We start from the raw sequence: 13,603 nt of genomic DNA, 5'->3' as shown, positions 1-13,603 counted from the left end.
TCTTGTAACTCTCATCCATTAGAAGCAAGCTTTCACTTTATAAAGCAGGATAATGTACACACAAGATGTGTATTCTTTATTTCTTCCCTTTCTGAAGTTCACTGTCTGTGGTAGATCCATTCACAACCCTCTCTGTGATACATCAACAACATTACTTAGAAATATGTACACCGAGAGCAACCAAAAAAATGTTAATCAATTCACAAAAATTAGGCTTTAAAACTGCTGTACAAAAAAAATTAAAACTTTATACAAGGCAATGTTTTTAAAAAAGTAATGATCTGATTCAGTGATGTTGAGGAGAAACAATTTTATGTGGAAGCTTACAGAGCCAAATTCAGGGAATTTAGTTGAGAATTTGATTGTCACTTTATAGATTTTAAGATGTATTTTCTGGTGCAGGGGAAATCAGGGATTTGATCCTGCCCTGCCAACACAGCTCCAATCTCAGGTGTAAGGATGCTAGATATCAGTGAAGATACTCTTACATGCCAGGTGTCTGCTTACAGATACAGGAAGAGAAAGGGGAGGGGACACAAGAGTTTAAGGGAGGAAGACCGAGAGAAAGAAAAAAGGTGGTGAGAGGAACAGAAATGAACAGAAGGAAATCTCCCATTTTCCTGTGCCAAAGGAAGCCATTTAGCCCATGATGTGTATGCTGGTTCTCAGATCAATTCCATCAATAGCCTTCCCCCACTTCTTTCACTTATCCATTCTAAATTCCATTAATATCCCTCAGATAATCGTTTCAGCCACCAAACAGTAATTTAGAAGGTCAGTTATTGAGCACTACAGCACAGAAATTGGCCCTTCAGCCAGTCTGGTCTGTGCCAAACTGTTATTCTTCATCTTCATGATGTGGGAATAAACTGGAATACCCAGGGGAAACACATGTGATCATAGACAGAAATTACAAACTCCATACACACAGCGTGCACACACACACACACACACACACACACACACACACACACACACATATACACACACACAAAACAATGGAGGAACTCAGCAAGTCAGGCAGCATCTATGGGGGAAGGGGTGAATAAACAGTCCATGTTTCAGACTGAGACCCTTCATCAGGACTGGAAAGGAAGGGTGAAGAAGCCAGAAAAAGGTGGTGGGGGGAGCTGCGAGCCATTTGCTTTCTACCTGCAGTTATACGACATACTTAAAAGCATGGAGAACACGAATAATCAGTCATGGAGCGGGAGAGAGTGAGGGAGAGGGGGACGCAAAACAAACCTGATTTGTTAGCTTTCCTCTCTCTAAAGATGCTATCTAACCCACTGGGTACCTTAGAACTTTGTTTTTAATCATGTGAGAGAGAATGAGCAGTATAGATAGAGTTAACGCTAGCAGGCTTTTTCCTACTGAGGTTGGATGTGAGGTCAGAGGTTAAGGGCTAAAGGTGAAATATTAAGGAGAACCTAAGGGGGAACTTCTTCACTCAGACGGTGTTGAGAGTGTGGAGCAAGTTGCCAGTGGAAGTGGTGGATGCAGGCTCGATTGCAGAAATTAGATGGATGGGAAGGGTATGGTCCAAGTGCAGGTCGATGGGACTAGACAGAATAACAGTTTGCATGAAATACATGGGCCAAAGGGCCTGTTTCTCTAAAACAATAAATGTCACATGTCAGAGATAAAAGAAAGCTGATCCTAATTTAATGTTCTGAGACAATGAATTTTAAACTGGGCATTGATGGCCCAGCTAGCAGAACTGCTGCTTTGCAGCACCAATGATACCAGTTCAATCCTACCACCTGGTGCTGTGTGGAGTTTGCACTTTCTCCCTGTAACTGCATGGGATTCCCCAAGGTGCTCTGGCTTGTTTTCCTCAGGTCAATGGGTTAACTGCAGCAGTATGTGGGGTAGAATCTGAAAGGTAGTTGGGGAATGTGGGGACAATTAAATGGGTAAAGTGTATATTGGTGTTCAAGGGTTGGCACAGATTTGGTGAGCTGAAGGATCGGTTCTTGTGTTGTATCTTTAGGAAAAGCTATAAAATGTAGAATACTAGAACACTGAGCCTTTGATCAGAATTGAGCAAGTAAGAAACAAAGCACAGTGCAGAAAGGAGTGAAGTGTCGGACTGGTACAGTGCTGTGCTGTGGAGAGGGCAGGAACAGTATGTTGGAGAACTGAGGTTGGTAATGGAGAAATTCTTGTTGTTGGGCAGGAGTTCCCAAACTGGGGTCCACGGACCCTTGATTAATGGTAGGGGTCCATGGCATAAAAAAGTTTGGGAACTCCTGTAGTAGGATCATAAAACTGGCTTTTCACAGAGAGAACCAGGATGTTTTGGAATTGGCAGATACTGCACAGCCACCCGTCCCCTTGTTATATCCCGAAAATAAGCATGTCATTTTCTTTTTTGTTACGCTCATCCTGAGTCACTTATTCTGACACTTCAACGAATACCACGACCGTTCAAGTTCAGCACATTGTGCTCCATGACGTTTTTAATGCGCTGCAGTGTCTCTGCACTGGACATCATGGACACTCAACCCAACCTGAATGTGAAAACATTTAAGAGAAGAAATTAAGAGAAGAAACAGAAACCAAGAACTTGCAGGCACCTTCAATTTAATCTAAACCTATTGCAGCCAGGGTCTGGCCAATGAATTCCTCAGGGAGTCTGCTGAGTCAGTTGTTAATGATTGTAGCTATAACTGTTGAAGCAGGCCGCAGGCTCAGAGAGTATGACCATGAAGAATATCCTAAGACAAGGAAGGATAATTAAAACCTTTGCTTCCAGGAGACATAATGCATCCCTTGCAGATGGAGGGTTTATAATCCATATTTGTTATCAAACTGCAAACGATGCTGACCCCACAGATCACAGCAAGAAGATGGATTCCAGTCACCACCCTGCTTTTTAAAACAATCATTCTCCAAGGCCACTTGTAAATGAACCCGAGAGTTTCTTCTATGAAGTCACCAGATCAATCAAGTTAATTATGTACTATAAACTCTCCTATTGACACAAAGTTTTTGTTTTTTGGGGATCTGGATGAGACCAAAATAAACAGGCAGCAAAGTGTAATGCGGAGTGACACTCAGTTGGTTCCCAACATGGGACCTTGAGGTACACTGGCTTCTCTCTCCCATATGCTGAAAGTTTCAGGGAACAATCCTGAAGCACTATTGATTAGCAAGCCGCCACTTCTGAGACTCTTCTTGCCGCGCGTCCGGTTGGATCTGGTTTCGCATCCCGCCAAGGACATTGGAGGTGGCCTCGGTTGCCACAATCAATGGCTTCACCACGGCCGGAGGGATCTGCCGCAGCACTCCTCCCACTGCTCCGGTCATCCCCCGCTGTTCGTGTTCCCGCGTCGCTGTCTCGTAAATCATGTGTGCCGTGTCCGTGAATCCCTGCACAGGAGGGCAAATTGTAGAAAATGTTAAATTCAGCAGCAGCAGCCTCACTCTTCCCCAGCCTGCAACTTCCTCAGAGTTTGGAAAGATGGGATGAAGGTGCAGCTGAAGCACTGGGGAAGGATGAGTCACTGGAATAGTTTTCATTTAGAGACAGTGCAAAGGAAATCTACCTGAATGCTGCCCGCATTAGAGAGCATGTCTTATGAAGAAAGGATGAGTGAGCTAGGCTTTTCTCCTGGAGCACAGGAGGATATGATAGAGGTATATTTAGGAATGATTTTCGGAAGATCGAGTGGATAATCGTAGACTTTCTCCAAGACTGGAAATGGCTAATACGAGTGGGCATAATTTTAAGATGATTGGATGAATGTATGGGGGGGGGGGATATCAGAGTTAGAATTTTTTTTTAAAAAACACAGAGCATTGGGTGCATGGAATGTGCTGCCAGGGGTGGTGGTAGATGCAGATATATTAGGGACATTTAAGAAACTCTTAGCTAGGCAGATAGATGATAGAAAAATGGAGGGCTATGTAGGAGGGAAGGGTTACATTGGCCTTGGAGTAGGTTAAATGGTCAGCACAACATTGTGAGCTGAAGGGCCTGTAATATGCTCTACTGTTCTAAGTTCTATTTGCTGATCCTCAACACATTCATGATCTAGCTATTACCCACAAGGACTGAAGGGAACATTCCCTGGGCAAGGGAACTGGGAACATGCTTGGAAGAGTAATAAAAGGACAAAGGTGATCTGAGTGGGTAGTGAGAGGCAGTCTTTGAGATGATCAAGTATAGTGCTGATAATTTATTCCGCAATAGGACAAAGATTGACAAGGTCAGGGTGGTAGGTGTTGTCTACATGGACTTTCAATGCGACTGTAGGGTAAAGAATACTGAGAGCTAATAACTGGTAAATAGGGATGTGGATTGTGCTAATCTGGTAACAGGGAACCACAGACAAAAGTAGAGGCATGGAATGCAGCAGTGACAATACCCAAGTTTCAGGAACCTCACTAATTATGTTATAGCATGCACACATTGTTGTAATAGAAATCGGACTTATTGTTAGACCTACGGATAATAATTTTATTCTGTAATCTGGACCTGGTCTGCCACTTAATTAAGTCTTCCTGCAGTCACCATCCTGTTATCAAAATATAGTTTTACTGGTAATCTTGACAACTGAGAATGTAAAAGTTGTACCAAATTCATGCTCAGATAGATGAGCTTTGGCTGGTCTCCTGGTACGCACCAGTTTTTAATAACTCACTCGTTATTTTGAACACCAGCTCCATGTGGCCTTTCAATTTATTCGTACAAAGGCTTTTTATACTGTCAAATGTTTCCATTCATTTGGCATATCCATATTCCTTGATCTATCCTCACAACTTACTTTTCACCCACGTAAGCAGCGTCTGGTTACAGTACATGTAATCTATTCATTCATATAGATCGTAATCAGAGGAAAAAAGTAACTTCAACAACGTGTAAAATATGTTAAAGATTGATGCGTTATGGTATTTAATATTGTTGCTGTTAAAGTGTTAAATATGTAGTGAAGTAGTGCGAGGTCACAAGGCAAAGCACAATGGCATTTTAGAGTCACAATTCTGTCATGCTAACTGCAAACATAATCATGTTTTTAAAAACTCGCTGCATGTGAAAGCTGGAGCACTAATTTAGACAAACAAGAGGCTGCAGATGCTGGAAACAGGAGCAAACTCAATCTGTTAGAGGGACTCAGCGGGTCAAACAATGTTTGTGGGAGGAAAGGTAGAAAGGTAGTGAGACAGGGCCCAGTATGTGAATTGTGGACTGAAGGAAGATGGACAGGAGTCAGGAGGGGGAAAAGGCAGAGTTGGAAGACTGAAGCACCTACTCACCAAAGTATGGCACTTGAAACAAGTGGGGATAGAACACTGAGAAAAAGATGAAGACAAAGCAGATGCCGAGTCATCCAAAGAGCCACATTACTGAAACAATGTGTGTGCAAGAAAGCAAACAAGGATAACAAGGAATAACATCCTGCAAAATAGGGAACAGGATATGCGAATGAGCAGGACAAATAACACATGAAATACACACAGTGGCCACTGTATTAGTACAGGAGGTACCTAAGTGACCACTGAGTGTATTTCCGTATGTTCCTGGTCATCTGCTACTGCAGCCCATCTTCTTTAAGGTTTGACATGTTGTGCATTCAGACATGCACTTCTGCACATCACTGTTGTAAAGTGTGGTTATTTGAGTTTTTGTCACCTTCCACCAGTCTGACCATTCTACTCTGACCTCCCTCATTAATAAGGCATTTTAGTTCACAGAACTGCCGCTCACAAGATTTTTTTTTTGTTTTCGCGTCATTCTCTGTAAACTCGAGAGACTGTTGTATGTGAAAATCCCAAGAGATCAGCAGTTTCTGAGGTACTCAAACCACCCCATCTGGCACCAACAATCATTCCACAGTCACAGTTACTTACATCACATTTCTTCCTTGTTCTGATATTTAGTCTGAATAACAACTAAACCTCTTGACTATGTCTGCATGCTTTTTTGCATTTGGTTGCTGCTACATGGTTGGCTGATTAGATATTTGCATTAATGAGCAGGTGTACAGGTGTACTGAAGTAAAACGTGTTGTTTGTATCAATGACCAGCACAGTCCAAGGTTGTGCTGCGGGCAGCTCACAAGTGCCAACATAGCATGCCCATAACTTACCACCCAGGTCTTTAGAATATACAGTATGTGGGAGGAAACTGGAGCACCCACTGGAAACCCACAAGGTCCTGGGGAGTATGTACAAACTCTTTACAGACAGCAGCATGAATCGAATCACAATCATTGCCGTTATAAAGCATTATGCCAGCCATTACTGAATCATGCTGCCACAATTAAGCTATATTATTTATGATTTAACAAATCTTCCAAAAATAATGGCCCTAAGTCTGTGGCCCATTACCTATAACTTGCTAATGTGAAAACGTACTGAGGGATATCGATATGCCAAAGGAATGGACAAATATTTGACAGTGGGAACGTAAAAGATCTGGCTATAAAGTCCATGCAGACAACGTCAACTGCCCTACCTTCATCAATCCTCATGCTTACTTCCTCAAAACAATATGTTCTATTGCTGAATAAATTACTCAGCATACACTCTATCTTTTCAAAGGCTGATTCTTACTCCAAACTAATGTCCCATGTTTTCTGTTGGTTAGCAAATCCTCTCTTCGTAAAAATACACTGCATATCCACCACCCTTTTCCATGCCACAAACTCGTACCTCCTTCACCAGGTCGTACGCCTTAGCTACTCCCTCACGGAGATCGACTGGCTGATGAGCCAGCCGATGCTGAGAAATCCGTTTTGTCTTCATCAAACCATGCGAATTGCTGCCCGGAGAAACCATATCGTAGGCGGTCTCAGCTGCTGCCTGAAGGAAATAAAATTGTTCACATATGATGCAATTCTGCAGTTACAGGTTTAGAATCTAGATTTATTTTGATGATTATTATGGGAGCTTGTGGTCTTGTCAACTCCTGTATGCAAGAGATGAGAAACCTGCAGTTGTGGATAGCACAAAAAGTAGTATATTGTTCAGATGGAAAGTTTGAAAGAGCAGTGTACAATAAAATTTAATTTCAACACCGAGTGGTGATGTACTTTGGGAAGGGAAACAAAGAGACCTACGCGTCTTTTCCCAAGAAGGGGTGCAAAATATTAAAAAAGAGGGCATAGGTTTAAGATCAGACATGAGAGATTTAAAACATAGATCAGAGACAAGATATTTAGAACACAGTACAGGCCCATCGGCCCACAATGTTAATCTAAGATCAAGCTACCCCACCCTCTCAACATAACCCTGAGGATGAAGAAGTGGAGGGACGAGTTAGTAAATTTGCTGATGACACAAAGGTTGGGGGTGTTGTGGATAGTGAAGAGGGCTGTCAGAGGTTACAGCGGGACACTGATAAGATGCAGAACTAGGCTAAGAAATAGCAGATGGAGTTCAACCCAAATAAGTGTGAGGTGGTTCATTTTGGTAGGTCAAATATGATGGCAGAATATAGTATTAATGGTAAGACTCTTGGCAGTGTGGAGGATCAGAGGGATCTTGGGGTCCGAGTCCATAGGACACTCAAAGCTGCTGCGCAACTTGACTCTGTGGTTAAGAAGGCATACAGTGCATTGGCCTTCATCAATCGTGGGACTGAGTTTAAGAGCCGAGAGGTAGTGTTGCAGCTGTATAGGACCCTGGTCAGACCCCACCTGGAGTACCGTGCTCAGTTCTGGTTGCCTCACTACAGGAAAGATGTGGAAACCATAGAAAGGGTGCAGAGAGGAGATTTACAAGGATGTTGCCTGGGTTGGGGAGCATGCTTTATGAGAACAGGTTGAGTGAACTTAGCCTTTTCTCCTTGGAGCGACGGAGGGTGAAAGGTGACCTGACAGAGGTGTATAAGACGATGAGAAGCATTGATTGTGTAGATAGTCAGAGGCTTTTTCCCAGGGCTGAGGTAGCTAGCACGAGAGGGCACAGTTTTAAGACGCTTGGAAGTAGGTACAGAGGAGATGTCAGGGGTAAGTTTTTTTACGCAGAGAGTGGTGAGTGCATGGAATGGGTGGCTGGCGACGGTGGTTGAGGCGGTTACGATAAGGTCTTTCAAGAGTCTCCTGGATAGGTACATGGAACTTAGAAAAACAGAGGGCTATGAGTAACCCTAGGTAATTTCTAAGGTAAGGACATGTTCAGCACAGCTTTATGGGCCGAAGGGCCTGTACTGTACTGAAGGTTTTCTATGTTTCTATAACCCTCTATTTTTCTATCATCCATGTGCTTAAGGATTTTCTTAAATGTCCCTAATGTATCTGCCTCTATCATCACCATTGGCAGTGTGTTCCACACATCACCACTCTCTGTATAAATAAACTTACCTCTGATATTCTCTCTATACTTTCTCTCAAATACTTATAAGTTATAAGATCATAAGACCATAAGATTTAGGAGCAAAATAGGCCATTTGGCCCATCGAGTCTGCTCCACCATTTCATATGACTGATTCATTTACCCTCTCAGCTCCAATCTCCTGCCTTCATGCCCTGACTAATCAAGAATCTATAAACCTTTGCCTTAAGTATACCCAATGACTTGGCCTCCACAGTCGCCCGTGGCAAAGAATTCCAGACTCACCATTCTCTGCCTAAAGAGATTCCTCCACATCTCCATTCTAAAAGGACACCCTCTATTCTGAGACTGTCCTCTGGTCTTAGACTCTCCCATCATAAGAAACATCCTCTCTACATTCATTCTGTCAAGGCCTTTCAACGTTTCATAGGTTTCAATTAGGTCACCCCTCATTTTTCTGAATTCCACTGAGTAGAGGCCTAGATCCATCAAACACTTCTCATATGGTAAGCCTTTCAATCCTGGAATCATTTACATGAACCCCCTTTGAACTATCCCCAATGTCAGCACATCCTTTCTTAAAATAAGGAGCCCAAAACTGCTCACACTACCCTAAGTGAGGCCTCACCAGTGCTTCATAAAGCCTCAATGTTACATTCTTGCTTTTATATCTCAGTCCTTTCAAAATGAATACTAACATCGCATGTGCCTTCCTCACTCAATCTACAAATTAACTTTCAGGGAATCCTGCACAAGGACTCCCAAGTCTCTTTGCACCTCAGATATTTGAATTTTCTCTCCATTCAGAAAGTAGTCTACACTTTTATTTCTTCTACCAAAGTGCATGATCATATACTTCCCAACACTGTATTCCACCTGCCATTTCTTTGCCCATTCTCCTAAGTTATCTGTCATTCTGCAGATGCTCTACTTCCTCAAAACTACCTGCTCCTCCACCTACCTTCGTATTGTCTGCAAACTTGGCCACAAAGCCATCAATTCTATTGTTCAAATCATTGACATCTAACATAAGAAGTGGTTCCAACACAGACCCCTGTGGAACACCACTAAGTCACCATCAGCCAACCAGAAAAGACTCCCTTTATTCCCACTCTTTGCATCCTGCCAATCAGCCAATGCTCTATCCATGCTAGTATCTCTTCTGTAATACCATGGGCTCTTAACTTGTTAAGCAGCCTCATGTGTGGTATCTTGTCAAAGGCCTTCTGAAGATCTAAGTATACAACATCAACCGATTCTCCTTTGTCTATCCTGTTTGTTATTTCTTCAATGAGTTCCAACAGATTTGTCAGGCAAGATTTTCCCTGAAGGAGACCATGCAAACTATGATCTATTTTATCATGTGCCCCAAGGTACCCCAAAACCACAGCCTTAACAATTGATTCCAACATCTTCCCAACCACTGAGGTCAGACTAACAGGCCTAAAATTTCCTTTCTTCTGCCTCTCTCCCTTCTTAAAGAGGAGTGACATTTGCAATTTTCCAGTCTTCCGGAACCATCCCAAAATCAACTGGTTCTTGAAAGATCATTACTAAAGCCTCCACAATCTCTTCAGCCACCTTTTTCAGAATCCTGGGGTGTAAACATCTGATCAAGGTGAGTTATCTACCTTCAGACCTTTCTGTTTCCAAAGAACTTTCTTCTGAGTAATGGCAACTTCACTCACTTCTGCCCCATGACACTCTCAAACTTCCACCATACTGCTAGTGCCTTCTACAGTGAAGAATGATGCAAGTACTTATTCAGTTCATCCACCATTTCCTGTCCCCATTACTACCTCCCCAGCATATTGTCCAGTGGTCCAACATCTTCTCTCGCCTCTTTTACACTTTATATATCTGAAGAAGCTTTTGGTATCCTTTTTAATAGTAGTGGCTAGCTCATTTTTGTATTCCATCTTTTCCTTCTTTATGACTTTTTTTAGTTGCCTTTTGTTGGTTTTTAAAAGCTTCCCAAACCTCTAAGTTTCCACTCATTTTTGCTCTATTGTATGCCCTCTCTTTGGCTTTAATGTTGACTTGACGTCTCGTCAGCCACGGTTGCGTCATTCTGCCTTATAATACTACCTCTTCACTGGAATGTATATAGTCTGCACTTCCAGAAATTCTAGCCATTGCTGTTCTGCTGTCATCCTTGCTAGTGTTCCGTTCCAATCAATTTTGGCCAGCTCCTCTTCATGCCTCTGTACTTCCCTTTACTCCACTGATTTCAGCTTTTCCTTCTCATATTGTAGGATGAATTCTATCATGCTCCCTTGGATTAGCCATTCCTGTCCTGGGAAAAAGTCTCTTGCTGTCCACTCAAGCTATGCCCCTGTCAAGTCACCTCTTATCCTCCTTTGCTCGAAAGAGAAAGGCCCTAGCTTGCTCAAGCTATTCTCACACAGAACCATGGGCCAAAATGCAGGCAGATAGAACTTGCTTACTCGGCAACACAGTGACGAGTTGGGTTGAAAGGCGTGTTTCCCTGCTGTGACTATGACTCTATCTCGAGTTCCCGTGTAATTGTAGTGAAGATGCTTTTATGTTCATGAGAGATGGTCTCCTTTACCTGTATAGTTTGCACCAGTCGATTTGTCAGTTCGAGGGCAGCCATGGCAGTGGAAGTTCCAAAAGAGGCTGCTCCTCGTTGCAGCCCTCTCACAATACGTCCATCCCTGCGATACTGCTCAATAGGCAGCCAGACCAGATCCTTCAATCCTTGAACTGATCAACAACAGCATTAGTCAATAACACACCAGATTTAAAGATAATAATTGGCTTTATTTGTCACATGTGCATCAAAAATGTGCAATTTACATCAGTGCCCAACACAGTCCAAGGATTGGTGGGGGCACCCCGCAAGTGTCACCAAGTTTCCGGCACCAATATAGCATGCCTGCTACTTCCTAACCTGGCTAATACTCTGAATGTCAACGGTTAAAATTATTCCATAATCCTCAAAAACATGGAATGTCCATTTGACTGCTTCATTTTATAGAAATATTAAGCAACTATCTGTACCTTACACACAGCTCCTCCCTGGGATACAAATAGCCAACTATAATCATGAACGAACCACAGGATGGATGAGGATAGAATTGCCAGCTGCTGCAGCTAACTTGTGCCGGGTGAGAACGGGACATTTCTGGGTGCCTTCTCTCCACCAGCAACATCCCCCCCCCCCAACACTGAGTCACAACACTTTGTTCTATGGGACCTCTCCCCCCCCAGAGCTGGGAACGCTGACCTGACTCACAGTGAGGCCGGTTGGCTGCTATTCCCACATCTTCACTCTCCCGTCACAGCCATTTCTGTGACCCTCTCCCACACAATGCATTTCTTTATTTCTGACCTACGGTTGTCAGGAACGGGAACACCATCGTAACCTGGGGGCTACCTCCAGTTCCATAGTTTCCAGAAAAAAAGCAGATTATCTGGTTCCCACTGAAACTTTATACCATTTCACCTGACGACTGATTTTCTGTGACTGCTTGGCATTACTCTGGCCCTTGCCCTAAAGGATATGATGGTGTGTCAATATACGACAGTGCAGAACAGTTCCTTGTGCAGGTTCGGAGAACTGCCTGTCCTACAGGGAAATGGTGAAGAGTTTCAAGTTCCTGGGTGTCAACATCTCTGAAGATCTATCCTGGGCCCAGCATATTGCTGCAATAATGAAAAAGGCACACCAGTGGCTCTACTGCATTAGATGTTTGAGGAAATTTGGTATGTACCAAAGATGAGCAAGTTTTTACAAATATACCATGGAAAGCATTCTAACTGGCTACGTCACCATCTGGTATGAAGTGGCCACTGCAGAGGATCAGAAAAAGCTGCAGAGATTGTAAACTCTGCCAGCTCCATCACGGTCACCAGCCTCTCCACCATCAAGGATATCTTCAAAGAGCAGTGCTTCAGAAAGGCAGCATCCATCATTAAGGACCACCACCATTCAGGACATGCCCTATTCTCATTACTGCCATCAGGGAAGAGGTACAGGAGTCTGAAGACACACACTCAAATGTTTTAGGAACAGCTTCTTCCCCCTTGCCATCAGATTTCTGAACAGTCCCTGAACACACTACTTCATTATTTTTCACTCTCTCTTTGCACTACTTATTTATTTTACATTATGTATTGCAAATCGACAAATTTCACAACGTATGTCGAATGCTTAAAATACAGCTTTAATGACAAATAACTTTATTAAAACTCTTCAGTTCTACTGGCTAGGTTACATCATAATGGCCATCTTCGACAGAAGGGAATACCTAACCGTCTACTACCAAACTCTTTCAGTTGTTTTGGTGGGTCCCGATTGATCAAAACTTGAACTGCACACATAAATTCTATAGCTACAGTAGCAGGAGACCTCTGCAAGGCAGTGGTCCTGGCAAAGAGTGGCACACCTCCCAACCTTAAATCCTGCAAAAGTCTGAGGATGGCAGAGACAGGTACTGACAAATTTTAAATACAGTTGCAAGAAAAATTTTGTGAACCCTTTGTACTTACCTGTTTTTCTGCATTACTTATAAAATGTGGTGTAATCTTCATCTAGGTCACAATAATAGACAAACACAATCTCCCTAACCTAATAACACACAAACAATTGTACTTTTCATATCCTTATTGAACACATTGCTTAATAACTGGTAGAACCTCCTTTAGCAGCAATAACCTCCACCATTGTGCTGATCAGACTTGCACAATATTGAGGAATTTTAGACCATGCCTCCATACAAAACTGTTGCAGTTCATCAATATTTCTGGGATATCTTGCATGAACAGCCCTCTTCAGTCATGCCACAAATTCTCAATTGGGTTAAAGTCTGGACTCTGACTTGGCCATTCCAAAACACAAATTTTCTTCTTTTTAAACCATTATGTTGTTGATTTACTCTTGCGTTTCAGATCATTGCCTTGTTGCATCATCCAACTTTTATTCAGCTTCAGGTGACAGACCACTACCCTGACACTCTCCCGTAAATTATCTTGATACAATTTTGAATTCATTGATTGCAAGCTGCCCAGGCCCTGAGGTAGCAAAGCAGCCCAAACCATGATGACCCTTCCACCGTGCTTCACAGATGAGAAGGGGTTTTGGTGTTGGTGTGCAGTGGCCTTCCTCCCCCACAAACACAGTGGTGTGCATTCCTGCTAAATAGTTCAACTTCTGTCTCATCTATCCATAGAACATTGTCCCAGAAGTGTTGTGGAACATCCAGGTGGTTTTTTGTAAATTTGAGACATGCAGCAATAATTTTTTTGGAGGGCAGTGCTTTCCTCTGTGGTGTCCTTCCATGAACTCCATTCTTGT

The 13,603-nt window shown here is 42.9% G+C and overlaps 1 protein-coding gene across 5 annotated transcripts in view; it reads right to left on the bottom strand.

Annotated features, from left to right (window-relative positions):
• The window catches only part of LOC140204942 (autophagy-related protein 2 homolog B-like), a 177,898-nt gene continuing 164,295 nt past the window's right edge, over positions 1–13,603 (bottom strand). For all 5 annotated transcript variants that reach the window (XM_072271939.1, XM_072271956.1, XM_072271964.1 and 2 more), the window contains 3 exons: positions 10,856–11,010; positions 6,661–6,810; positions 1–3,375 (listed from right to left, as the gene is read on the bottom strand). In XM_072271939.1, the coding sequence (XP_072128040.1) occupies positions 3,145–3,375; positions 6,661–6,810; positions 10,856–11,010 (536 nt within the window). In that variant the 3' untranslated portion in view covers positions 1–3,144. The remainder of the gene's footprint in view (positions 3,376–6,660; positions 6,811–10,855; positions 11,011–13,603) is intronic.

This window comes from Mobula birostris, chromosome 1 (genome assembly GCF_030028105.1).
Source record: "Mobula birostris isolate sMobBir1 chromosome 1, sMobBir1.hap1, whole genome shotgun sequence".
NCBI lineage: Eukaryota > Metazoa > Chordata > Chondrichthyes > Myliobatiformes > Myliobatidae > Mobula > Mobula birostris.
Note: the sequence above shows the minus strand (reverse complement) of the source record. Positions and strands in the feature narration are given on the sequence as shown.